Source organism: Somniosus microcephalus, chromosome 3 (genome assembly GCF_052327205.1).
Source record: "Somniosus microcephalus isolate GS21.2 chromosome 3, FLI_Smic_1.0, whole genome shotgun sequence".
Lineage (NCBI taxonomy): Eukaryota > Metazoa > Chordata > Chondrichthyes > Squaliformes > Somniosidae > Somniosus > Somniosus microcephalus.
This window is the reverse complement of record NC_140989.1, coordinates 8,164,018-8,191,887: the sequence shown is the minus strand read 5'-3', so window position 1 is coordinate 8,191,887 and position 27,870 is coordinate 8,164,018. Positions and strand designations below refer to the sequence as shown.

The 27,870-nt window shown below is 48.6% G+C and overlaps 1 protein-coding gene across 1 annotated transcript in view; it reads left to right on the top strand.

Moving 5' to 3' along the window:
* The window catches only part of LOC147120823 (protein-tyrosine kinase 2-beta-like), a 389,336-nt gene extending 367,129 nt beyond the window's left edge, over positions 1–22,207 (top strand). The window contains exons 25-30 of the mRNA XM_085978989.1: positions 1,481–1,510; positions 3,687–3,711; positions 5,428–5,474; positions 6,236–6,379; positions 10,651–10,731; positions 18,488–22,207. Of these exons, the coding sequence (XP_085835115.1) occupies positions 1,481–1,510; positions 3,687–3,711; positions 5,428–5,474; positions 6,236–6,379; positions 10,651–10,731; positions 18,488–18,703 (543 nt within the window). The 3' untranslated portion in view covers positions 18,704–22,207. The remainder of the gene's footprint in view (positions 1–1,480; positions 1,511–3,686; positions 3,712–5,427; positions 5,475–6,235; positions 6,380–10,650; positions 10,732–18,487) is intronic.
* Positions 22,208–27,870: the final 5,663 nt, after the last annotated feature.

Genomic DNA, 27,870 nt, shown 5'->3' with positions numbered 1-27,870 from the left:
TGCGGGAGACGGAGGGGGGAGTGCGGGAGACGGGGGGGGAGTGCGGGAGACGGGGGGGGGGAGTGCGGGGGACGGAGGGGGGAGTGCGGTGGACGGAGGGGGGAGTGCGGTGGACGGAGGGGGGAGTGCGGGAGACGGAGGGGGGAGTGCGGGGGACGGAGGGGGGAGTGCGGGGGACGGAGGGGGGAGTGCGGGAGACGGAGGGGGGAGTGCGGGAGACGGGGGGGGAGTGCGGGAGACGGGGGGGGGGAGTGCGGGGGACGGGGGGGAGTGCGGGGGACGGAGGTGGGAGTGTGGGGGACGGAGGGGGGAGTGCGGGAGACGGAGGGGGGAGTGCGGGAGACGGAGGGGGGAGTGCGGGAGACGGAGGGGGAGCGCGGGAGACGGAGGGGGAGCGCGGGAGACGGGTGAGCGCGGGAGACGGGGGAGCGCGGGAGACGGGGGAGCGCGGGAGACGGAGGGGGGGAGTGCGGGAGACGGAGGGGAGAGTGCGGGAGACGGAGGGGGGAGTGCGGGGGACGGAGAGGGAGTGCGGGGGACGGAGGGGGACTGTGGGAGACGGGGGAGTGCGGGGGACGGAGGGGGGAGTGCGGGGGACGGAGGGGGGAGTGCGGGGGACGGAGGGGGGAGTGCGGGGGACGGAGGGGGGAGTGCGGGGGACGGAGGGGGAGTGCGGGGGACGGAGGGGGGAGTGCGGGGGACGGAGGGGGGAGTGCGGGGGATGGAGGGGGGAGTGCGGGAGACGGAGGGGGAGTGCGGGAGACGGGGGAGTGCGGGGGACGGAGGGGGGAGTGCGGGGGACGGAGGGGGGAGTGCGGGGGACGGAGGGGGAGTGCGGGGGACGGAGGGGGGGGAGTGCGGGGGACGGGGGGCTGGAGTGCGGGGGACGGAGGGGGGGAGTGCGGGAGACGGGGGGGGAGTGCGGGAGACGGAGGGGGAGTGCGGGAGACGGAGGAGGGGGGAGTGCGGGGGACGGGGGGGGGAGTGCGGGAGACGGAGGGGGGAGTGGTGCGGGGGACGGAGGGAGTGGTGCGGGGGACGGAGGGAGTGGTGCGGGGGACGGAGGGGGGGGTGCGGGAGACGGAGGGGGAGTGCGGGGGACGGAGGAGGGGGGAGTGCGGGGGACGGGGGGGGAGTGCGGGAGACGGAGGGGGGAGAGCGGGGGACGGAGTGGGGGGGAGTGCGGGGGACGGAGTGCGGGGGACGGCAGCTACTCTTGAACTGTTTGTTAAAACCATTTCAGAAGTTACTGAAGGTCTGAGGTTGTTCGCCGTAGACGGACCGCAGTGTATCTCGCTGTCAGTATGTAGTCTCAGTCTGAGCTGGTTCACAGTTCCTGAAGAACAGATAAAAACAGGGACGTCCTTGACCGCAGGACTGGGTTTTCCAAACCCGATGTTCTTGTTTAGGACAAGTTGCATTGTGAATACGGATATTCGGATATCTGACCTATGTGTTCACTCTTTTCTTTCTCCCCTAGGCTCCGAATGATAGCAGCAAGCCAGACAATGTAAGTTTTTTTTATAATAAATGTTTTATTTTCCAAATCTAATTTGCATGTTTATTTGCAAACGGTATCAGCTGGTAACCCATTGAGGGTTGGTGCTGTCCCTGTAGTTGAGCTTTCTCTGTAAGTCACTCTTTATACCCCAAGGGTATGCTCGCTGTGAAAATATATTCAAGGGAATTACACCAAGGCTGCTAACCCTTAAACTTCTGGCCAGACCGGAACCTCTTGTCTCTTTGGGCCACCCAGGTTTGTTTGTTGATCAAATCAACAATTGTGATTAAGAAATAAATACCAATATTACCGTAATTAAATTACTGAAACATCAGGAATAACTTCATCACTCACGTTTTTATTGTCAATATTACACTAATGCCTCCCCTTCTAAAGGCATTGACTCCTGCTCACATATTTCCTTGGACTGGTTCTTGGGCTGTGGATCACCCTGACCACCTCCAGTTGGCCCGAGTGCATTAAGAGCCAACCACATACTCTGGGACTGGAGTCACCTGGAGACCACCCCAGGCAGGGAGGCAAGTCCTTTCCCTGAAGGGTACTTAAGGAAGTGGCCCTAGAAATAGTCGATGCATTGCTGATCATCTTCCTAAATTCGATGGAATCTGGAACTGTACCCATGGATTGGAGGGTAGCTAATGTTACCCCACTATTCAAAAAAGGTGGTAGAGAGAAAACGGTAAGCCTGACATCGGTAGTGGGGCAAATGCTAGAGTCCATTATAAGGTCCCGCATAAGAGATTAGCGTGCAAAGTTAAAGCACATGGGATTGGGGGTAAGGTATTGACTTGGATAGAGAACTGGTTGGCAGACAGAAAGCAAAGAGTTGGAATAAACGGGTCTTTTTCCGAGTGGCAGGCAGTGACTAGTGGGGCACCGCAGGGATCGGTCCTTGGACCCCAGCTATTCACAATATATATTAATGATCTAGACAAGGGAACCAGATGTAATATCTCCAAATTTGCAGACGACACAAAGCTGGGTGGGCATGTGTGCTGTGAGGAGGATGCCGAGAAACTCCAGGATGATTTGGACAGGTTGGGTGATTGGGCAGAAGCATGGCAGATGCAATATAACGTGGATAAATGTGAGGTTATCCACTTTGGTGGCAAAAACAGGAAGGCAGATTATTATCTGAATGGCAATAAATTGGGAGAAGGGGCAGTGCAACGAGACCTGAGTGTCCTTGTGCACCAGTTGCTGAAGGTAAGCATGCAGGTGCAGCAGGCGGTTAAGAAGGCAAATGGTATGTTGGCCTTCGTAACAAGAGGGTTTGAGTACAGGAACAAGGATGTCTTGCTGCAGTTGTGCAGGGCCTTGGTGAGACCACATCTTGAGTATTATGTGCAGCTTTGGTCGCCTTATCTGAGGAAGGATGTTCTTGCCATGGAAGGAGTTCAGCGAAGATTCACCAGGCTGATACCTGGGATGGCAGGAATGATGTATGAGGAGAGATTGGGTCGATTGGGCTTATACTCACTGGAGTTTAGAAGAATGAGAGGGGATCTCATTGAAACTTATAAAATTCTGACAGGACTGGACAGACTAGATGCAGGAAGGATGTTCCCGATGGTCGGGGAGTCCAGAACCAGGGGTCACTGTCTAAGGATAAGGGGTAAGCCATTTAGGACTGAAATGAGGAGGAATTTCTTCACCCAGAGAGTGGTGAACCTGTGGAATTCTCTACCACAGAAGGCAGTAGAAGCCAATTCATTAAATATATTCAAGAAGGAGTTAGATATATTTTTTAAGGCTAAAGGAATCAAGGGATATGGGGAGAAGGCAGGGACAGGATACTGAATTTGGATGATCAGCCATGGTCTCATTAAATGGCGGAGCAGGCTCGAGGGGCCGAATGGCCGACTCCTGCTCCTATCTTCTATGTCTCTATGTTTCTATTAGCAGACTCAGTATGAAATCTGACTCGGGCCCATCAGGCCGAATTTCAGTTAGTTTTCCCACCCTACACATTACCTGATCAGACCAAGTGTTGGTGGGCCAGGGGAGTGGGAGTGAGGGAGGAAGCTGCCTCGTTGTCAGTGCCTTGGGTTGAAGGGTTGACTTTAATGGAATACACGGGACAGCTGCCCTAAGGAGATTGATGAATGAATTTAACACTGGGCAGCGAAGAGTCAACACCTTCCGCATCTCTTTTATTTTTCAGGATAATGACCAGGAAACTTCCTATAGTAAGTATCAAATTTGTAAATGAAAGTGCTTTGAGTTGATATTGTGCTGTGGAGCGAAGTGGATATCGCGGCTTGTTAACAATTGTATTTCAATAGAAAAAGTCAGAACTAAACATTTTTGAAAGCATTGACACATTGGGGAAGATTTTCACCAGAGCTGTTGGGTGGAAATAGGGCTGTTAGCGCCTCTAGAATGGTGGGGGAAAGCTTAGCGCCCCATTCCCGATCCCAATCCCAATCCCAATCCCGTTCCCGCTTCCGCCAATGCCATCTCCAGAAGGCCCCATTTCTGGGGGGCTAGCGCACCCGCCTGCTTCAGACAGTGGGCCCTTTTTATATGTAAATCAGGGGCCGATGACGTTCAAGGGACCCTAACTGATATTATGGGACGTAATTGGGCGGAGCCTGTACCGTCCTGGCTCCACCCAGTATCACCGGTCTGGCCGAAGGGGAGACAAAAAGTTCAATTTTCAATGATTTCTGTGGATCCAGGAGGAGGCATAGAAAACGTAGAAGATAGGCATCACTGGCAAGGCCAGCATTTATTGCCCATCCCTAGTCGCCCTTGAGAAGGTGGTGGTGAGCCGCCTTCTTGAACCGCTGCAGTCCGTGTGGTGGAGGTACTCCCACAGTGCTGTTAGGGAGGGAGTTCCAGGATTTTGACCCAGCGACGATGAAGGATTGGCGATATACTTCCAAGTCAGGATGGTGTGTGACTTGAAGGGGAACTTGTGCCTTGTAGATGGTGGAAAGGCTTTGGGGAGTCAGGAGGTGAGACACTCGCCGCAGAATTCCCAGCCTCTGAGCTGCTCTTATAGCCACAGTATTTATGTGGCTGGTCCAGTTAAGTTTCTGGTCAATGGTGGCGCCCAGGATGATGTTAGTGGGGGATTCGGCGATGGTAATGCTGTTGAATGTCAAGGGGTGGTGGTTTGACTCTCGCTTGTTGGAGATAGTCATTGCCTGGCATTGTGTGGTGCGAATGTTACCTGCCACTTATCAGCCCAAGCCTGAACGTCGTCCAGGTCTTGCTGCATGTGGGCACGGACTGCTTCATTATCTGAGGAGTTGCAAATGGAACTGAACAGAACGAAATATGTATGTAAATGCTGCAACTGTATACCGCCATTGCACAGCCTTCTATCTACTCCACACCTCATCTTATATTCATCTAATTAAACCAGAACACTGAAGCCTTTCAAAAATGAATGGTTCTGTTAATAAGTGAATCTTTATTCTATTCTTTTGTGCATCATGGAGGCAAACAGGTAAGCTGTTAAATTTGGGCATTTTATACCATACAGTGTGCGTTCCTACTAAATATATATTTTTAAAACGCTTTACTTTTGGAACTGGGTCATGCCCCAGCAGTGTCCTTCTATCTCTGGCACTCAGTGTGAATCCAGCTCGGATCAGTGGATGATGTCTCCTGGGTGGGACGATTGTCGCGGTCTCGGGTAGGGGGCCACAGCAGCAAACTGGCAACCTCCTTCGGATAAAGCCCAAGGAGGAGGGTTAGAATTTGGTACGTTGTACTCGTGCAAAAGGGAAACCAAACTGAGTGCCAGTTTCTAGCAGTGCTGGCTGCAGATCACAACGGCAGTGTCAGTGCGCGAGGAGCTGCCAGACATTTCCTATTTAAAGGCGCTTTATAAATGCACATCATTGTTGTTTAAGCGTACTAAACACAGTGTTCTTTTTAACTCTTCTTTGGAGCTGAGTTCACAGGACCACCTGAAAAACCTCCGCGGAAGAATCTACCGGTGAGTGCACAGACCGAACCTTCCTGCCTTCCTGCGCTGGCTCTGAAACTGGCCAGTTGTGCTGCACCTTACACTGTTGAAGTGAATCGATTTTGCGCGCTGACGGCAGCATTGAGTTACACTGGGCATTCTGCACCACTCTCAGAGCAGGGCCAAGCACACGAGGTCTTCAGTGCCGCTGCAGAGCTCTCCTCGCTGGCAATCAAATTAGCGTCTACATTTTTAACTCGCGAAAGGCCCCGTCAGCCCCGAGCAAATGCAAAACTTTGAGGATGATGGAGCCGAGTCTCTGAGCTGCTGTAGACTTTGCTGCTGCTTAAACTTTACAGTGTAAAAAGCTTCCTTTGTAATTATACTGCTCATCCTGTGACCGTCCCCATCCAGGAGGTGCCAACTTTGGAAGCAGTTCAGCTGCAGTGGTACCACCTCACCCTGACACCAGCATAACTGCACAGAACGCAGAATGTCCTGTATTGCATCCCTGTTGGTCTAGTCACCTGAGCGCTGTTGATGGGACATGTTGGGTGGACCCAGGTCTGAGCGCTGGCCAGAGTTGGCCACTGTGGTTTCCATGGCCTGTCATAAACCCTTCTGGCCAAACAAATTCGCCTCGTCCTCACATTCTGTTCCATTGAGAATTCTCCCAGATACATAAACTCACCGTCGGTGTCCCCTTTAGCGGATGCAGTCCCTAAGTTGTGAATTAAACCTTTCTGTGTAGACTTCTGGCTCCTGATGTCTCTCCATTTTCCTACATTCAGCCTATTCAAGCAGCCCCCACAGCCAACCTGGATCGTACCGATGACAAGGTCTACCCTCTGGTAATGGAACTGGTTAAAGCTGTGCTGCATCTGAAGAACCAGGTCTACCAACTCCCATCTGAGGAATACGTAAACCTTGTGAAGGTGAGCTGATTCAACCCAGGAATGGAAAGGACTTGTGTTTATATTGCACCTTTTGCAAGCTCGGGACATCCACAGCGCGAAGGGAAACACTGCAGGGTCCCCCAAAACAGCAGTGAAATAACATGATCAGATCTTCTGTTTTAGTGATGTCGGTGGAGGGATAAATATTGTCCAGAACCAGGGGTCAGAGTCTAAGGGTAAGGGGTCAGAGTCCAGAGCCAGGGGTCAGAGTCCAGAGCCAGGGGTCAGAGTCCAGAGCCAGGGGTCAGAGTCCAGAGCCAGGGGTCAGAGTCCAGAGCCAGGGGTCAGAGTCCAGAGCCAGGGGTCAGAGTCCAGAGCCAGGGGTCAGAGTCCAGAGCCAGGGGTCAGAGTCCAGAGCCAGGGGTCAGAGTCCGAGGATAAGGGGTAAGCCATTTAGGACAGAAATGAGGAGGAATTTCTTCACCCAGAGAGTGGTGAACCTGTGGAATTCTCTACCACAGAAGGCAGTGGAGGCCAATTCATTAAATATATTCAAGAAGGAGTTGGATATATTTCTTAAGGCTAAAGGGATCAAGGGATATGGGGAGAAGGCAGGGACCAGGTGCTGAATTTGGATGATCAGCCATGATCGCATTGAATGGCGGAGCAGGCTCGAGGGGCCGAATGGCCTACTCCTGCTCCTATCTTCTATGTTTCTATGTCCAGGACACCGGGGAGAACTCCCCTGCTCCTCTTCGAATAGTGGCCCTGGGATCTTTTACATCCACCCGAGAGAGCAGACAGGGTCTCGGTTTAACGTCTGATCTGAAAGACGGCACTTCCGACACTGCAGCACAGAAGTGTCGGCCTGTGTTTTGTGCTCAAGTCTGTGGAGTGGGACTTGAACCTTCTGCCTCAGAGGTGAGGGTGCTGCCCACTGAGCCTCGGCGGGCCCTGGTGTTCAGCCAGAGCGGAGTGAAGAGCTCGCAGGACATTGGCTGAATGAATTTTGGTCCAGCACAGACAAATAAACTTAAATATATTACTTCTTCAGGCTTATAGTGTTTAACTGGGTAAAACCCAGAGTGTCGTGGTGACGTTACTGGGCTAGTACTCCAGAGGCTTGAGTTCAAATCGCACCACAGCAGTTTGAGAATTTGAATTCAATTTAAAAACTAATCTGGAAATAAAATAAAAATCTGGTATCAGCAAAAGTGACCAGGAAACTAGTAAAAACCCAGCTGGTTCAGCAGCGTCCTTTGCCCAGTCTGGCCTGTAGGTGACTCCAGACCCACACCAGCGTGGTTGACTCTTAACTGCCCACTGAGCCGCTCATTTGTATCAAACCGCTTCCGGGTTACTCGGGGTGGGCAATAAACGCTGACTTACCGGTGACTTTACCTGAAAAGTAATTTTAAAATGGTTCCCTGCGTGGATATCGATATATGGTGTATAGTGACTGGTGCCAATTAACCTCTCTGGCGCCAGAAATGAACAATTACAGGTGTGCAGTCTTATTCCATCAGGTTTTGAATTTTTCAGGGAGATTTTAAAAATGTCAAATTTTAAATTAGGCATATTTTTTTCTTACTTTTCCTTTCTGTCTCTTTTTTTTGTTTGATAATCGCTCCTGTGCAGCACCTTGGGATTCGCCTCCTCCCAGCCCCCAGCACACCCAGCCCCCCCCAGGACACCCAGCATCTCCTCTCTGGGGGGGCTTGGCACGGCATTCGCCTCCTCCCAGCCCCCAGCACACCCAGCCCCCCCAGGACACCCAGCATCTCCTCTCTGGGGGGGCTTGGCACGGCATTCGCCTCCTCCCAGCCCCCAGCACACCCAGCCTCCCCAGGACACCCAGCATCTCCTTTGTGGGGGGGCATGGCACGGCATTCGCCCCCTCCCAGCCCCCAGCACACCTAGCCCCCCCAGGACACCCAGCATCTCCTCTGTGGGGGGGCTTGGCACGGCATTCGCCCCCTCCCAGCCCCCAGCACACCCAGCCCCCCCAGGACACCCAGCATCTCCTCTCTGGGGGGGCTTGGCACGGCATTCACCTCCTCCCAGCCCCCAGCACACCCAGCCCCCCCAGGACACCCAGCATCTCCTCTGTGGGGGGGCTTGGCACGGCATTCGCCTCCTCCCAGCCCCCAGCACACCTAGCCCCCCCAGGACACCCAGCATCTCCTCTGTGGGGGGGCTTGGCATGGCATTCGCCCCCTCCCAGCCCCCAGCACACCCAGCCCCCCCAGGACACCCAGCATCTCCTCTGTGGGGGGGCTTGGCACAGCATTTGCCTCCTCCCAGGACACCCAGCACCTCCTCTGTGATCTCTTCAAATTACATTCCAAACTGAAGTTGGGATTCTTTGGCAGTGTTCGTCCATCGACTGAAGGGCCTGGTCCTAGATCCAGCTTTTCTGTCGGGGTACATACTTCACAGTCTCCTTCAGACAAAACCACGATTTATAATGGCTAAGTAAGTATCTTGTTAACAACAAAAGAAATGGGAGCAGGAGTTGGCCATTCAACCCCTCGAGCCTGCTCCACCATTCAATAAGATCATGGCTGATCATCGACCTCATCTCCACTTTCCCGCACTATCCCCATATCCCCTCGATTCCCTTAATATCCAAAAATCTAGCGATCTCTGTCTTGAATATACTCAACGGCTGAGCCTCCACAGCCCTCTGGGGTAGAGAATTCCAAAGATTCACCACCCTCTGAGTGAAGAAATTTCTCCTCATCTCAGTCTTAAACGGCCGACCCCTTATTCTGAGACTGTGACCCCTGGTTCTAGACTCCCCTCAGGATCTATCCTGTGAAGCCATTTAAGAATTTTTTATGTTTCAATGAGATCACCTCTCATTCTTTTAAACTCTAGAGAATATAGGCCTAGTCTACTCAATCTCTCCTCATAGGACAATCCCCCCATCCCAGGAACCAGTCTGGTGAACCTTCGTTGCACTCCCTCTATGGCAAGTATATCCTTCCTCAGATAAGGAGACCAAAACTGTGCACAATACTCCAAATGTGATCTGACCAAGACAATTGTAGCAAGACTTCCTTACTCTTATACTCCAACCCCTTTGTAATAAAGGCCAACATACCATTTGCCTTCCTAATTGCTTGCTGTACCTGCATGTTAACTTTCAGTGATTCGTGTACAAGGACACCCAGGTCCCTCTGAACACCAACATTTCCCAGTTGTCACAGGCTTGGCTAGTGGCTCAAATAGCCGATTGCAGCCGTGTTGTGGCTGGCTCCTCGGGTATATAGGAATTTTACTGGGCATCAGATTGAGTGGTAAATCTCGGCTGTGTTACAAAGCAAAAGAAATCAGCACCGGCATATGCTAAGAGGAAATTTGGGCCAATAGTCCCAGTAAGTCTCTTTCCTACTGCGAAAGGCTAATTAAACTCAGCTTCCCGTTGGAATGTACAGCACCGGTAACGATCACAGCACTCCTATTGCCTAGTATGGCTGCCAGTGTCTTTGGGGTGGGTCATTTCCGTGAATCAATAAAACTGGGGTAGAATATGTAGTCACATACACGAACAACATGCTCAAATAACAACAACAACTTGCCTTTATATAGCGCCTTTAATGTAGTAAAAGATCCCAAGATGTGTCACAGAAGCATTATAAAGCAAAATTTGACACCAAGCAACATGAGATATTAGGGCGGGTGACCAAAAGCTTGGTCAAAGAGGAAGGTTTTAAGGAGTGTCTTAAAGGAAGAGAGGCGGAGAGTTTTAGGGAGGGAATTCCAGAGCTTAGGGTCTCGGCAGCTGAAGGCACGGCCGCCAATGGTGGAGCGATTAAAATCAGGGATGCTCAAGAGGCCAGAATTAGAGGAGCACAGATATCTCGGAAGGCTATGGGGGCTGGAGGAGATTAAAGATAGGAAGGGGCGAGGCCATGGAAGAATCTGAAAACAAGGATGAGAATTTTAAGATTGAGGCGCTGCTTAACCGGGAGCCAATGTAGGTCAGCGAGCACAGGGATGATGGGTGAACGGAACTTGGTGCGAGTTAGGACACGGGGCAGCAGAGCTTTGGATGACCTCAAGTTTACAGAGGGTGGAACGTGGGAGTCCGGCCAGGAGTGCGTTGGAATAATCAAAATTATTCTTCATCTGGTTTATGAGAACTTGGGGCTGCAATTAACTGGAGTGTTCAGTGAATAAGGAGCAGCGGTTAATGACCTTTATAGCTGCAGTTATTACAATGGTTTTCTGATCCGTTAATTCAGATGTGTCGCACTATTAATTCACAACAAAGTAACGCCAGCATACCATTTTCTGCGTTCCAGACGGTGGGTATGAAACTTCGCAATTTGACTGGCAGTGTGGATGAGCTCTTACCAAAGCTCCCTGCTTCTTCACGCACAGAGGTGAGTGGCGGTCGATGTTATCACCAGTTATTATGCTCACCTTCTTGTGAAAGGGTGCTTGCTAGGAGCAGGATTATTTGTAAGGTGCATTCATTAAACCAGCTGATAAAGACATTTCAAACAAACACATTGGGCTCGATTTTCCAAGCCCCGAGGAGGTGGGTTTGGAGGCGGGAGTGGTGGGAAAATTGCAGAATCGGGGGGCAGGAACCCATCCCGCCCCCAACCCGCCTCCGGGCCAATGTCCCAGGAGGCGGGTATCCGACCTGTGCTGGGAGCCGCCTCTCCGAGGCGGGGAGGGGATTAGTGCCAATTAACTGCCTGTTAACAGGTAGTTAACAGGGAGTTTTTTGCCTAATCCCTATTTTTAGCCCTGAAGTGTGGGCTTCCCGACGGCTCCGAACCACGCCAAGTTAGCGAGGCGGACCGTCGGTCTGCGGGGGTTGGAGGGGCCGAGATGTCCATTGTGCAGGTGAGTGATGGGTGTATGTGTGCAGAGGTAAGTGAGTGAGGTAAGTGTAAAGTGTTTTAATAAGTTTTACTTACCTTTACTTTCTCCTGCAGCCTTCCTTCCTTCAGTTCTCGGGAGTCCCTCAACTCACCGGCACAGAAAGCAGAATGGCCGCTGAACTGTCAAAAGCTGCAGCCTTTGCTTTCTGGTCTGGAGAGATCTCTAACTGAGTCTGAGTAGAAGGACTCAAGTTAGATGACAGATTGTCAGTGTTTGACAGCTTCACAGAGCTGTCAAACGCTGATTTTTCATCTGTCAAAAGCTCTTGACAGATGAAATGTCAATCACTGACGTCACCAGTAACCAGGTGTCCCTTAATTGGCCTGCTGAACCCGCTGGGCGGGCTTAACAAGGTCAATCAAGGGAAAATAGCGTGGGTTGGCCGCAAGTCGATGGAGGCGGGACTACAACCCAAAAAGTGCGAGTCCCGCCTCCATTACGTCCCCATTGACAAAATCCAGCCCATAGAGTTCAAAAGGGGAGTGTTCCAACACTCTGCACTGGACACTTGCAGAAGAGGAGAGAGTGGGGCAATTTCCACTGGAGCAGAGAGGAGATTTAAAGAGGTTTGTAAAATCCTGAGGAAGGTTGTGGAGTGAATAGGGAAAGACTATTTCCTCTGGTTGCGGATTCAGTCACGAGGGGTCATCAATTTAAAATTGTCCCAAAGAGGGAGGAGAAAAGTTTGGAGAAATGTCTTTCCGCCGAGAGTTGTTGGAATGTGTTGTCATGGAGTGATTGGGGCTGAGACCATTGCATCTTTTAATGGAAACGTAAAGGTGGAATTAGTGTGGTATTGCTCTTAATAAAAGAGCTAGCACAGGCACGATGGGCTGAATGGCCTCCTTCTGTGCTGTAAACCTGTCTAGTTCGAGAAGATCTTCACCCTCTCAATCTGGACTAGATTTCAATCTGGATTCCAGGGGTGAAACCATAGTGTCTGAAATATTCTACACAATTATTCCATTCCATCCCGACCAGAGGGAGGAACATTCATCCAGCCCCTTGTGGCTGAATTTGGCAGGATGTGCCATATAGCTTTCTTATTGAAAATAGATGAATATTTTATATTATAGAAGAGCTATTAATGTTCATCTCAAGACCACAGTACTGCAATTGTTATATTACTGGACTTTCAAACCAGAGGTCGTGAGTTCAAATGCCAACATGGCAAGTTATGAAACTGATGTCCATAAATCAGGTAACGGGCTGGCATCAGAAGAATGACCAGGAAGGAAGCTAGTTCACTAATGTGAATGTGAATTTAACCCTGAAAAGTGTGAGGTGATGCATTTTGGGAGGACTAACAAGGCAAGGGAATACACAATGAATGGTAGGATCCTAGGAAGGACAGAGGATCAGAGGGACCTTGGTGTACATGTACATAGATCCCTGAAGGCAGCAGGACAGGTGGATAAGGTGGTTAAAAAGGCATATGGGATACTTGCCTTCATTAGCCAAGGCATAGAATATAAGAGCAGGGAGGTTATGATGGAGCTCTACAAAACTCTAGTTAGGCCACAGCTGGAGTACTGTGTGCAGTTCTGGTCGCCACACTATAGGAAGGATGTGATTGCATTGGAGAGGGTGCAGAGGAGATTCACCAGGATGTTACCTGGGCTGGAGCGCTTCAGCTATGAAGAGAGACTGGACAGGCTGGAGTTGTTTTCCTTAGAGCAGAGAAGGCAGAGCGGGGACCTGATTGAGGTGTACAAAATTATGAGGGGCATAAATAGGGTAGATAGAAAGGAACATTTCCCCTTAGGAGAGGGGTCAATAACCAGGGGGCATAGTTTCAAGGTAAGGAGCAGGAGGTTTAGAGAGGATTTGAGGAGAAACTTTTTCACCCAGGGGGTGGTTGGAATCTGGAACTCACTGCCTGAAAGGGTGGTAGAGGCAGGAACCCTCACAACATTCAAGAAGCATTTAGATGACCACTTGAAACGTCATAGCATACAAGGCTATGGACCAAGTGCTGGAAAATGGGATTAGAATAGACGGGGATTGATGGCCGGCGTGGACACGATGGGCCGAAGGGCCTCTTTCTGTGCTGTATAACTCTATGGGCTGGATTTTGATACTGGAGGCGTGTAGGAGGCGGGACTACATCTTTCGAGGTTGTAGTCCCGCCTCCATCGAGTTGTCGCCAACCCACGCGATTTTCACTTGATTGACCTTGTTAAGCCCGCCCAGCGTGCTCAGCAGGCCAATTAAGGGCCACCCGGCAACAGGTGACGTCACAGATTGACATTTCATCTGTCAAGACCTTTTGACAGATGAAATATCAGCGTTTGACAGCTCTTTGAAGCTGTCAAACACTGACAATCTGTACACTAAGTTAATTCCTTCCTCTCAGGCTGATGTAGAGATCTCTCCGGAACAGAAAGCTGAATGCTGCAATTTTTGACAGATCGCGGCCATTCTGCTTTCTGTGCCAGTGAGATGAGGGACTCCCGAGACCTGAAGGAAGAAAGGCTGTAAAGGTAAGTAGAACTTCTTTAAACACTTTACACACACCAAACACACTTACCTCTGCACTCACGCACCCATCACTCATCTGAACACCGGACATCTCAAACCCTCAAAGCCCGACGGCCCACCTCGCTAACTTGGCGTGGTTTGGAGCTGTCGGGAATCCTGCACTTCAGGGCTAAAAATAGGGATTAGGCTAAAAACTGCCTGTTAGCTACCTGTTAACAGGCAGTTAATTGGCACTAATCCCCTTCCCGCCTCGGGGAGGTGGGTCCCAGTGCGGGGCGGGTATCCGCCTCCTTTGAAACTGGCATGGAGGCGGGTTGGGGGCGGGATGGGTTCGTGCCCCCTGATTTCGGGATTTTAACCCCCCCGCACGCCTCCAATCCCGCCTCCACGGCCCAATGAAAATCCTGCCCGATGACACTATAATGTCCTTCAGGGACAAGGGCCTGTCACCCCTACTGAGTCCGGCCTGTACGTGATTCCACTTACAAGATCATCAGAAAATGATAGTTGACGACGGCTGTTCTGCCCATTCATCAATCCCGAAATACCCTAATGTCCGCCCACTGCAGCATCCAATTCTTTCTGAAATGACGGCAGGGTTTCTGCCTCCACTACACTAATGGGAGTCTATTCCGTGCCGTAAGCACTCCTGCTTTTCCAGTCTTTTCTCATAATTCAGGCACTTTACATTAAGGATCTGCCTTGTATATCTCCCTTGTGTCTCAGTAACCAGGACTGGACGCAGTACTTGAGGTCTGGTCTGGCTCGAGCCCTGCAGAGTTTGATCATGAATTTTTGGGAGATGAAATTTGAGTTGGGCAGTAGCGCAAAGCAGATGAATCAACAGCTGGCTCTACACTCTGCCAATCTCCTTTTCTGTTGTAGAATTGTCTGCTTTGCGCTACTGCCCAGCTCAAATTTCACCCCAGTATTCTCCTGCTTTGGCGATATATTTCAACATTCGATTGGCTTTGCTGATTGGTGCTCTGAATTGGTTGGAAATGTTGAGCGCGGCATCTCCTGAGGCCCCGTAATCTCTTTTAGCTTCGTCCTTCGCTAAATCAACACAGTCCGCCAGCAACAACTTGCATTTATATAGCACCTTTAATGTGGTAGAATGTCCCAGGGTGCTTCACAGGTACGTAAATCAGACGGGAATTGACACCGAGTCAAAAAGAAGGAGACATTAGGGCAGGTGGCCAATAGCTGGGTCAAAGAGCTCGTTTTTAAGGAGCATCTTAAAGGAGGAAAGAGAGGTGGAGAGGTTTAGGGAGGGAATTCCAGAGCTTAGGGCCCAGGCGGCTGAAGGCACAACCTGCAAATATTTCAACACCATTCCTGGAAAGCATGTATTAAATTTAATCTGCCATTGCTTTGTCACACTGACTCTTGATGCTCTCAAGCCACTGCAGGCACTTAAATAAACATTTGCTTCATGAGAATTACCGATGGGCAATAACTGTAGCCTTGCCAATGTCATCCACACCTCTACACCGGCAGACCTCCAAGATAATCAGACCTGACATCCCCAATACTTCCCACACCCTCAGACCCTCTTCCCCGGCGTTCCTGCATCCCAGAATCATCCCCTTGCAGAGTTCTATAACTGCTCAGGAGAAGCCCCGCTGAAATTCTACCCTTTATTATTCATTATCCAAAAACCGAACAAAGAGCACTTGCTTCACTGAATATAACACTGAGCAACTTTATTCCAAATTCCTTCACTGGAGATGAACAACTCCCCCCTACTTGCATGTTCCAGCACCCTGTCCCCTTTAAAACAGTGCAGCGCAAACCAATAACGAGCAACGTGTGGTAGTCTCGTGGTTATCTTCCTGCATGAGTAATTCAACAGGCCGGGTCTCAATAATCTGGGACAGCGTTCATTCAAATCCCAACTTGGCAGTTTAAAGAAAAGCTGATGTCAGTAAAGGTGAGCATGAGGTGTCAGCATGTAAAAACCCAACTGGTTCACTAATGTCCTTTAAGGAAGGAAACCTGCCGTCCTTACCTTAACTTGTAACTGCCCTCTGAGGCCCAGAAGGCCACTCAGATGTATCGAGCCTCTACAAAGGGTGTGGTCAGCAGCAGTTAAAGGAGAAGGCCCACCATCACCTTCCCAGGGCGACCCGCGACGGGCAATACGTGCCACTCTCGCCAGCAACATCCACATCCTGAGAGAGGTTTCTTTTAATGGAAGATGTTGAATTTAAATTTAAATGGTAACTACAGGCCGGTCAGTTTAACATCAGTGGTGGGTCAAGTTTTAGAAACAATAATCAAGGAAAAAATTAACGGGCATTTGGAGAGGTTTCAGCTAATTAAGGAGAGCCAACACGGATTTGTAAAAGGCAGATCGTGTTTGACTAATCTAATTGAATTTTTTGATGAAGTAACAGAGAGGATCGATGAAGGGAATGCAATGGATGTTGTCTACATGGATTTTCTGAAGGTGTTTGACAAAGTACCACATAGAAGGCTGGTTAACAAAATTGAGGCTCATGGAATAGGTGGGTCAGTGGCAGCTTGGATAACGAATTGGCTTACGGACAGAAAACAGCGAGTTGTGGTAAATGGCTGTTTTTCAGACTGGAGGATGGTAGACAGTGGTGTTCCCCAAGGGTCAGTGCTGGGGCCACTGCTTTTTTTGATATATATAAATGAGCTGGATATTGGAATACAGAGTAGAATTTCTAAATTTGCCGATGATACCAAACTTGGGGGTGTGGCAAACAGTGAGGATGATACCAATCGTCTGCAACAGGACTTAGAAAGGCTAGCAGAATGGGCAGACAAGTGGCAGATGGAATTTAATACAGAGAAGTGTGAGGTGATGCATTTTGGCAGAAGGAACAGGGAGAGGCAATATACACTTAATGGCACAGTTTTAAAGAGTGTGCAGGGACAGAGGGACCTGGGGGTTAATGTGCATAGGTCCCTGAGGGTGGCGGGACATATTGAAAGAGTGGTTAACAAAGCATATGGGATCTTGGGCTTCATAAATAGAGGTATTGAGTACAAAAGTAGAGAAGTTATGCTGAACCTTTATAAAGCGCTGGTTAGGCCACAACTGGAGTATTGCGTCCAGTTCTGGTCACCACACTTTAGGAAGGATGTGAAGGCCCTTGAGAGGGTGCAGAGGAGATTTACCAGAATGGTTCTGGGGATGGGGGATCGTAGCTACAAGGACAGGTTGGAGCAAAGGAGGTTGAGGGGTGATTTGATAGAGGTGTACAAGATTATGACGGGTTTGGATAGGTTAGACGGCGAAGGCTGTTCCCACTAGTTGATGGTACAAGGACTAGGGGACACAGATTTAAGGTTTTGGGCAAGAGATACAGGGGGGATGTGAGGAAAAACTATTTAAGCAGCGAGTGGTGAGGACCTGGAATTCGCTGCGGACGGAAGTGGTGGAAGCGGAGACAGGGCTCGAATTTCCAAGCCCCGCGGAGGTGGGTTTGGAGGTGGGAGTGGTGGGAAAATTGCAGAGTCGGGGGACAGGAACGTATCTCGCCCCCAACCCGCCTCCGTGCCAATGTCCCAGGAGGCGGGGACCTGACCTGTGCTGGGAGCCGCCTCCCCGAGGCGGGAAGGGGATTAGTGCCAATTAACTGCCCGTTAACAGGTAGTTAACAGGCAGTATTTTGCCTAATCCCTATGTTTAGCCCTGAAGTGTGGGCTTCCCGATGGCTCTGAACCACACCAAGTTAGTGAGGCGGACCGTCGGTCTGCGGGGGTTGGAGGGGTCGAGATGTCCGTTGTGCAGGTGAGTGATGGGTGCATGTGTGCAGAGGTAAGTGTGTGAGGCGAGTGTAAAGTGTTTTAATAAGTTTTACTTACCTTTACTTTCTCCTGCAGGCTTCCTTCCTTCAGTTCTCGGGAGTCCCTCAGCTCACTGGCACAGAAAGCAGAATGGCCGCTGAAATGTCAAAATCTGCAGCCTCTGCTTTCTGGTCTGGAGAGATCTGTAACTGTCTGAGTAGAAGGACTCAAGTTATAAGACAGATTGTCAGTGTTTGACAGCTTCACAGAGCTGTCAAATGTTGATTTTTCATCTGTCAAAAGCTCTTGACAGATGAAATGTCAATCACTGACGTCAGCAGTAACCAGGTGTCCCTTAATTGGCCTGCTGAGCCCGCTGGGCGGGTTTAACAAGGTCAATCAAGGGAAAATAGCGTGGGTTGGCCACAAGTCGATGGAGGCGGGACTAAAACCCAAAAAGTGCGAGTCCCGCCTCCATCACGTCCCCATTGACAAAATCCAGCCCTCAATGTTTTAAGGGGAGACTGGATAGGCACTTGAGGGAAATAATCTTAGTGTTACGGGGATAGAGCAGGGGACTGGGACTGACTGGATCGCTCTACAGAGAGCCAGCATGGACTCGATGGGCTGAATGGCCTCCTTCTGTGCGGTTATGACTCTATTGGCACGAAAGTGTGACCAAAAAACGTGAAACAGAATAAAGGTTTGAAACAATGTCCAGATTGCAGCAGACCCTGAGATAGGTAGTGCGTGTCAACAAAAGGTCCACTGAGATTCAGTGACATTCCTGAGACTTTTACTGTACAGAATCTTATATTTTCATTCACAGTCTGTGCAGCAATTGGTGTAGTATTTATGCAGTTTAGATATGCAGGAATCACAGGAATTCCCACTGAAATTGTGGGAATGTTACTGGGGATGTGAGCACGGCAGCGTTTCTTAATTGGCGTTTCTTCCTGAGATGATTGAAGGCCGTATTTTCTCGGTTCTGTGTTTTTTCAGATTGAAGGGACACAGAAGCTTCTGAACAAGGACCTGGCCGAGCTGATCAGCAAGATGAAGCTGGCCCAGCAGAACTCGGTGACCTCGCTGAGTGACGAGTGCAAGAAGCAGATGCTGGCAGCTGCCCACAACCTGGCAGTGGACTCCAAAAACCTGCTGGACGCTGTGGACCAGGGCAGGGTGCAGACAGGCGACGCCAAGCCAGTCCCAAATTGATGTCAACTCTGTCAATTCAGGCACCACCAGCGCGAGACAGGACCATCCACCACGCCAAGCCGAACTAGGTTAATTTACAACAGACGGGGGGAGGGATCCTATCCAGGGCGAGGGATGGGGGCATATATTAACTTAAACTGACACCGTCTTCATGAAGACAGTCAAGCTTCATCTTTTGTTTGGAGGGGTGGAGGGGCTGTTCATAATTGTAATCAAGGTGACTCCATGTAAAAGGGAAACAATTGTGCATTCAACCGGATTTATTCCACTGCGTTGTGTGCTGCTTAACAAATGAAATTAGTCTTGCCAAATAATGTCCAGTGAAGATGGTGTTTTAACTAAAGCTCAGCACGCTGAGGGGACAGCTGAGGCAAGCTCCACTCAATGCTTGATTTGGGACTGACCGATGAAATCTAGGCATTGGAAGACAAGGGCAAGGCTTGTTCCTTTCATTCAATGTCAACAGTCCATTTTGTAAATACAGCTCGGCGTTGAGTGTTTGTATGTGTAGTGGAGACACCGAGTGACATAGCAAGAGTATTGTGCAAATGTAAAATAGCTCGAGGTTCATTCCTCACCTCTGCTCACGTCAAGATTAGAAAACAGTCAACTCGAGATGTTTGTCTTGCTGCTGATCAGGCGACTGGTGGTGTATGATGAATCCTTGTACTGTACATCTCATTTATATATAATTATTATGTATGGTTGCAAGAATTAAATGAGAGATTTAGTAATTCTAGGTGTGGGTATGTTTAGTGAGGCGCTGCAGTTGGGCTGTAAATCAGTCGTGATAAAGGACGTTGATCCAAGAATTAGAACGTCTACCCTGTGACACACCATGCATTCAGGGGCTTAGATTTGATTGTGCCAACTTGTGAGAGGGTTCGAATAGCTCCATCTTTTCACTTGGTCCCCAATGAGTGATGCACCACTCATTGATGTGATCAGGCGGACACGTGGCTTCACTCCAGGTTTCACCTGGGCAGCTTTGTGTCAACCTGGGACCAATTTTCCCCCACCCAAGAAGGCTGCTATCTGCTTTGTACCTCACACACACAGTACAGCTGATATCAAGAACCCAGTGGGATAGGGATCGGTCCTTTATCCCCACTGTCGAACTGCCCATTGTTGCGCCATTACACGCTACCACTCTGCTGCTCGAAGTATGCCCCATTTCTGTGAGATTTTGGTGCTGCTTGCTACAATTATACTGGGCTTTGGTGAGACCACACCTGGAGTACTGGGCACAGTTTTGGTCTCCTTATCTGAGAAAGGACAAATTTGCCTTAGAGGCGGTGCAACGAAGGTTCACTAGATTGATTCCTGGGATGAGAGGGCTGTCCTATGAGGAGAGATTGTGTAGAATGGGCCGATACTCTCTGGAGTTTAGAAGAATGAGAGGTGATCTCATTGAAACTTACAGGATTCTCAGGGGGATTGACAGGGTAGATGCTGAGAGGTTGTTTTCCCTGGCTGGAGAATCTAGAACTAGGGGGGATAGTCTCAGGATAAGGGTCGGCCATTTAAGACTGAAATGAGGAAGAATTTCTTCACTCAGAGGGTTGTGAATCTTTGGAATTCTCTGCCCCAGAGGGCTGTGGATGCTGAGTCTTTGAGTATATTCAAGGCTGAGATAGACAGATTTCTGGACTCTAGGGAAATCGAGGGATATGGAGATCGGGCGGGAAACTGGAGTTGAGGTCGATGATCAGCCATGATCTCATTGAATGGCGGAGCAGGCTCGAGGGGCCGAATGGCCAACTCCTGCTCCTATTTCTTATGTTGTTATGTTACTATATTTGCAGCAGTGCTTTGGTGTCTACAATGCCCTCTCGAGACCCATCTCTCATCCTGCTGGCTTAGTTTGGTTTGGCTGGACTCAGTTCTGTTCACTTAATCCAGTGCAATGTGACATATTGTATAGTCTCTGTCATTGTTTTCAGACTAAGAGCAGATTCTAACATGTGTTCTGTTGTGGCCTGCTGAAGATCCTGGAATTGTAATGCTGTCCACATAAAAGGATGTTTTGGAATATGTTACACTTCAGATGATCCTGATGTAATAAACGTTAAGTCCTAATGGACAACCTAATGTGGAGACTGAGCTGAGAGATCCAGCCAGCTACATACACCCAGTCATGTTAAGTAATTGGCAAATGGCATTCAACACAGATAAATGTGAGGTATTACATTTTGATAAGAAAAATAGGGAGGTCGCATATTACTTGGAAAATACAAATCTAAGGGGTAGAAGAGCACTCGGAGTACAAATACACAAATCACTGAAAGTAGCGACACAGGTTAACAAGGCCATAAAAAAGGCAAACCAAGTACTAGGGTTTATTTCTAGAGGGATAGAATTCAAATGTAGGGAAGTTATGCTGAACTTGTATCGAACCTAGGTTAGACCACACAGAGTACTGCGTACAGTTCTGGTCTCCATATCATAAAAAGGATATAGAGGCACTAGAGAGGGTGCAGAGAAGATTTACAAGGATGATACCAGAAATGCGAGGGTATACATATCAGGAAAGGATGAACAGGCTGGGTCTCTTTTCTCTTGAAAGAAGAAGGCTGAGGGGTGACCGAATAGAGGTCTTTAAAATTATGAAAGGTTTTGATAGAGTGGACACAACGAGAATGTTTCTAATTATGCGGAACAGCAAAACTAGAGGCCATCAATATAAGATAGTCACCAAGAAATCCAATAGGGAATTCAGAAGAAACTTCTTTACCCCGAGAGTGGTGAGAATGTGGAACTGGCTACCACAGGTCTTATGTTCATTAATAAATAGATATTCTTATTATGAACACAGCTAGCTTTTGCTAGACACTTTTATTGAGCACATGTGGACTAGGTACAGTATCTGTAGAGGCATCCATCTTGACTGCTGCCTTGTGGGTAGCCTAGTGCCTCATGGGTAATGTAGTCTTAATATACATACAGCTGGGTAGTGTAGTCTTATATACATACAGCTATATACAGCTCTACACGGCTCTACGGCTCCACCTAGTGTCCACTATAGAATGACATGCTATTGATCATTACATCCCCCTTTCTTTGAGGTTAAACAAAATCAATATCAATCAACTTTCAAGAAAACAATAAAGATGATATCAGTAACACTTTTGTTGGTGCTCTATAAACATAAACATTTTCAAAACAACACATTTTCAAAGCTTTACATTGTACTCAAAGATTAAGTCTATCAGGCTTTTTTACTTCACGTGTGCATCTTCTCAACAGAGGTAAGTCTGATGTGTCTTCATGAGATTGTTCTGGCGGTGAATGACCAGATGCAGTTGCGGCATTGTCATCAATCTGGTCTTGAATAGTCTCTTGTGTTTTTAGGAGGGAATGGCGGTTCCTCCTGAGAATCTGTCCTTCCTCAGTTCTAACAGTGTATGACCTTGTTTGTTTTGGTGTTTCTGACATGTCTCACATTTGCCTATCATGTTCTCAATGTCCTCATTTATGCCAGGCCAATAAACAGTGTCTCTTGCCCTCCTTTTGCATTTTTCAATTCCGAGGTGTCCCTCATGAATCCTTTTGAGCATGTCTTGACGTAGAGCCTGTGGAATTACTATTCTGTTCTGTTTTAGTAATAGCCCACTTGCGACACTCAATTCTGACCTTATGTGAAAATATTTTGGACAGTCCAAAACAAAACCCTTCCCTCGCCTGATAAACCACCAGTTACCCAAAAATATTCAGCATGGCGGGAGTGTAAGAGAGGAGTGTTTAATCTGAGAGCGTTGGCCGACTTGGTGCCAAAATAAGCTGATGTCACCTGATTTTGTGAGTGGTGCATGTTGTACGGGGAGAGCAAGGTGGGCGGGGGCTGGAATGTCTGGTGCCAGCAGCCAGTAAAGGGCTGTTTTTACAGTGTCACTGCTTATCACTGCTTCTATGAGGCACAAAGTCCCCATTGAACAAATGACCATTGGAGTTCTTGAGGAAGAAAGAACTTGCATTTCTATAGCGCCTTTTACAACATCGGGACGTCCCAAAGAGCTTGACGGCCAATGAAGTACTTTTGGAGTGTAGTCACTGTTGTAGTAAACACGGCAACCAATTTGTGCACAGCAAGCTCCCACAAACAGCACTGTGATAATGACCAGATAGTTTGTAAGGCGGGATAAATGCTGGACAGGACACTGGGGGGAGTGCAGTGCTCATTGTGCACTGCCCCTCCAACAGTGCAGAGCTCCCTCAGTACTGACCCTCCGACAGTTCAGCACTCCCTCAGTACTGCCCCTCCGACAGTGTGACGCTCCCTCAGTACGGCTCCTCCGACAGTGCAGCGCTCCCTCAGTACGGCCCCTCTGACAGTGCAGTGCTCCCTCAGTACTGCCCCTCCGACAGTGCAGCGCTCCCCCAGTACTGCCCCTCCGACAGTGCAGATCTCCCTCAGTACTGCCCCTCCGACAGTGCAGCACTCCCTCAGTACTGCCCCTTCGACAGTGCAGCGCTCCCTCAGTACTGCCCCTCCGACAATCCAGCACTCCCTGTGTACGGTGTAGTGTTCGCGCCTTAATAATACACGGACTGCAGGAGAACAATAAAACAGGTATTTACTGAACAGAGGGTAACTTAAGACTGAAGTACAGAAGCCTGCTATGGCTTTATATACAGGGGTGGTCACTGCCGGTACTGCAGTATAGAATCAGTTCTTCTCTTAAAGGTACATACACAACAATTCCTCCCCTTTTACATAAACAGTACATAACATTCATTTAACAACTAAATAATAACTAATTACAATTACAATTTTCTCTGTACTATATACATCAACTGAAATAATCATTTATAAGTTCAGTCTTTGAGGAGGCTTCCTGATCCTGACTGGATAGCGCCTTTCTCGAGTATCCTGTTCAAGCGGCGGAGTTGATTCTGGCTCATTGTCATTGGTTGGTTCGTCAGCTTCCAATACCACTGCTTCTGAGGTAGACGCAATCTGTACTTCGGGTTGATTACCAGGTGCACCTGCTCGTGGTATGGGTTTGGCTTGTTCCTGTGACTCTAGAATCTGGCCAGCATGGCGTCTCATGATGCTCTCTCCAACGTCCACTGTGTACATTAGTGGTCCCTGCTGTGCGCATATCGTTCCTGGCTGCCATTTTTCTGTTCGGTAGTCGCGGGCCAAGACTGGTTGCCCTATCTTGAAGCTCCTGGTTGGCTTCTCATTTATGTGCTGGAATTGCTTATCCTCAACATCTCGTCTTATGTTTGGTTTGAGCAAATCCAGGCGACATCTTAGCCTTCAGTTGAAGAACATTATGGCTGGAGCTTGGTTGGTGATTGCATGTGTCGCATTCCAGTAAGCAAACAAGAAATTATCCACCTTGTGTTGTAGTAGTATGTCGTCGTTATACATTGCCTTTATTGCCTTTTTAAAGGTCTGAACAAACCTCTCAGCCAATCCATTATTCCTCAGAAACCTCCAGAAATCCTCGGACACAAACTGTGGCCCATTGTCGGAGCAAATCTGTTCTGGCAAGCCATTCCTGGTGAAGATGGTCCGTAGGACTGCAATAGTTTTCTCCGTGGTGGTGGAGGATGTTAAGTCTGTGGGTTGTATTATAAATAATCACAGACTCCACGGTTAACAAAATAAAACACGTCTTTACTATTCAGAGGCTCGGGCGATTCTGCCCTAGTTAACGTATCACAACCCTTATATACTGGTGTGGTCACTATCGGTATTACAGTATACATGAGCCAATAAATAGTGCCACCCTAAAGTAGTGCTCTTAAAGGCGAACGGTCACATTCTATAATAGTTCCCTTAAAGGTAAACGGTTACATACACAACACTCCTCCCTTCCTAGCTTATTACTTACAGAATCCCGTTAAACATACAATCTTCAATTTTATATAAACAGTTTGCAGATATACTCTCGATGGAGTCAACGTCATATAACAATTTACAGATATACTCTCGATGGAGCCAACGTCATATAACTTCATGTTTAACATAACATAACATATATAACTTCATGTCAAAACAGATCACAGATTCAGTCTCTGTGGAAAACAGTTCATAGATTCAGTCTCTGTGGTGTAGTCGGTTCACATTGCTGGAGTGACTCATTCAATAGTCCTTCCATGGATTTAACAGTTTGAACTTCCGAACTGAATTGGCTCCGTTCGGAGGGACCACGTGTGTGATCTGGTAGAGGTAATAATGGTTCAGATGGGTCATCTTCTGTTTCGACTTTTCCTTTTCTGCTTCTTGGAGACTCTCTGGGCTCCACTGTCAGCTGCCAGCTGCATGCGCAGTTCCTCCTTCTCTTCCTCCTTTTTCCGTAGTAGAGCCACCTTCTCCCGATGTTCCGTAGACTTTCGGTGCTCCTCCATGATTTCTGTATGGTGGGAGTCGAAGTTACAAGTTGGGCAGGACAGGACATAGTAATATTCGGAGTCGTCCGACAGGTCAGCGAGAGGGTCTTCTATGTCCTCCCTACCCAGCTGGACGTCAGCCAGCTTTTGTTCCAAATCCAGACATCTTTCCTGAAGAGACTTCTTCACGTGTTCCGCTTCCTCTAACTTTTTCTGGGCTTTCAGCAAGTTGTTTACTCATGACCTCATTTGTGATTTTAATACTTCAACTTCCTTTGGAGATTGATTGATCGGACTATTCAATCCCTCTACCGGAGCAGTTGTTTCAGCGTTCTGTTGTTCAACCTTGACATGAGTCAGCGTACTTTTGGTATCTAAGGGTTGCTCTGCTGCCATCTTCTCAGTCTGTGTTGCAACCTCGGCTATTTCAATAACTTTTGAGAGTTCCAAACCCTTCTCCTCTGACGATTTAAGCTCATGTTCATGGCCCATTCTTACGGTCTCTGTGTTTCTTACAGTTCCCTTTTCTTCCACTGAAAAGATTTCCAGTCGCATCTGTTCTTCAAGTCGTTGGACCTCGGCCATTGCCGCTTCATATTTATTTTGTGTTTCCTTTAATAATTTAACGAGTTCTTGGACATCCTGTATTCCCTGTTCTGGTATGTCTTCCACCACTAATTTTTTTTCTATGGATTGAATCCCTAACGATGAGTCAGCCTTGGCCTGAAGCTCATCAAACATTTCCTGCAGACTTTGTAATTCTTGCTTATGGTCAACCTTTAGTCGTTCATGTTCAACCTTTAGTTGCTCATATGCTTTCGCTAACACGAGCTTTTCGGAAGTTGCCAAGTTAACCCCTTCCAGGATTGTAGTCCGAGCCTGTTCATACTGTTCTTTCAACTCGTTACACTCTGCTTGCAACAAGTCGTAGAGATGAACTGGAATACCATCCTGACTTCCTGAAGATTCCTCTTCCTTTGGATCGTTCTGTGTATATTCCAGTTCCTGAACAGCCTCAGGGAGATGTGATTGGTACTTGGCCACGATGGCTCTATGGTCGCTCTCTGCTTGAGCGAGCTGTCTCTGTTGTCTTTCCAGGGACTCCCATTCGGTGTCCCAGAACTTTTTCATCTTTTCCATCTCTTGTACGAGACGGGCACTCAACTGTTCTAATTGTCGTTGTACTTTGACATAACGTTGAGTTCTAGACCGGTGTTCCTCCGTAATGCATATGTCTGTAGCTTGAACAGACTCAGAATTCTCTGTCTTTATGCACGCCATCGATTTCCCAACCTTAGTCCGTGAGTTCATGTTAACCTTGTTTTTCATACATAAGCTGGACTTATCGTCTTCCGGCTCGGAGTCTGAGCTGCTTGTCTGCACCGAGTCCTCACTCGTCATTGCTTGTCGGTAGTGCCATTCCATGTCTATTTTCTTGATCCACTCCCGTCCCAGAAGTGGTGGTCCTCCCTCAGGTAGTACGTACAGATACATTCGTGGGTGTTCTTTACCCCTATCTCTCACCTTGACTCGTATTTTTCCCAGGGGGTATACATGATGCCCCGTGTATGTCTGTAATACAAATTTGGTATTTCTTAAGGGTATGTGAGAGAATAGCTGGTGATAGTCCTTTTGGTTGATGACGGATACAGCTGATCCCGTGTCCAGCTCCATTCGTACTTGGACTCCCGCTATTTTTAGTGTGACCCAGATCAACTGTAGATCAGTTACTTTACCCACATTGTGGATTCTCAGACTATCCAGCTCCTGGCTGTTTGGGTCTGAGTCTGAATTTTGTTCGTCTGAACTCTTTTCAGCCACCTGATGCACCTTGTTGTACTTTTCTTGTGGTGGTGGCTTCCTTTGCTTGTTGGTCTTCTTTCCGGACCTGCATACCTTCGCGATGTGACCCAGTTTGCCACATTTCCTGCACTCTTGGTTCTTAAACCAGCACTGATTCTGGTCGTGCGTTGTCTTCCCACAACGGTAGCATTTGGAAGTGTTTGCAGTAATTTGGTCCACCCCGAGTGCCGCCGCCTTTAGCTGCATTTCCGCCGTTCCTTTCGCTGCAGCTTCGTGCGATGAAGCTATGAGGACAGCCCTGTCCAGTGTGAGGTCGTTTTCTTCCAGCAGTTGCTTCTGCGTTCCTTCTTTGGACAATCCGCATACAAACTTGTCCCGCAGCGCCTCTGTCAAATTCCCTCCAAACTGGCAGTATTTCGCTAGCTTACACAGTTCGACTAAGTATTCCGCATTGCTTTCATCTTTCCTCTGGGTTCTGGCGTAAAATTTAAATCGTTCAGCCAGCATCAACGGTGTGGGGTTCAAGTGATCCTTCAGCACTGCTACGATCTCTTCGAAGGTCTGGTCCACTGGTTTAACTGGTGCTATCAGATGTTTCAAAAGCCCGTATGTTTTTGCTCCCATCGAATTTAACAAAGTTATTGCCTTGTTGTCATCCTCAATTTCGTTGGCTACGCAATATATTTCTATGCGTTCCACATACGTGGCCCAGTCTTCTATTTCAGCATTAAAGTCATTAATATTTCCTCGCTTAGGCATCTTCTTCTCTTTTCGAGAACAGTACAAGTATTACTTTACTTATTATTAATTTTCTTCCCTCTTCTTGAGAACACCACAAGTATTGCTGTACTTATACTTATTTTCCCTCTCTTCTTGAGAACACACCAGCCTTTCTGAAAAACCTTATTACTTTCCTGAAATTCTTAATAATTTCCAAGATGGCGGTTCCCGCTTCTTCCTTCTTCTTCAGCGGTTTCCCCGCGAAAAATGGCGGCTTTCCCGCGCTTCTCGCTCTCCCCGCC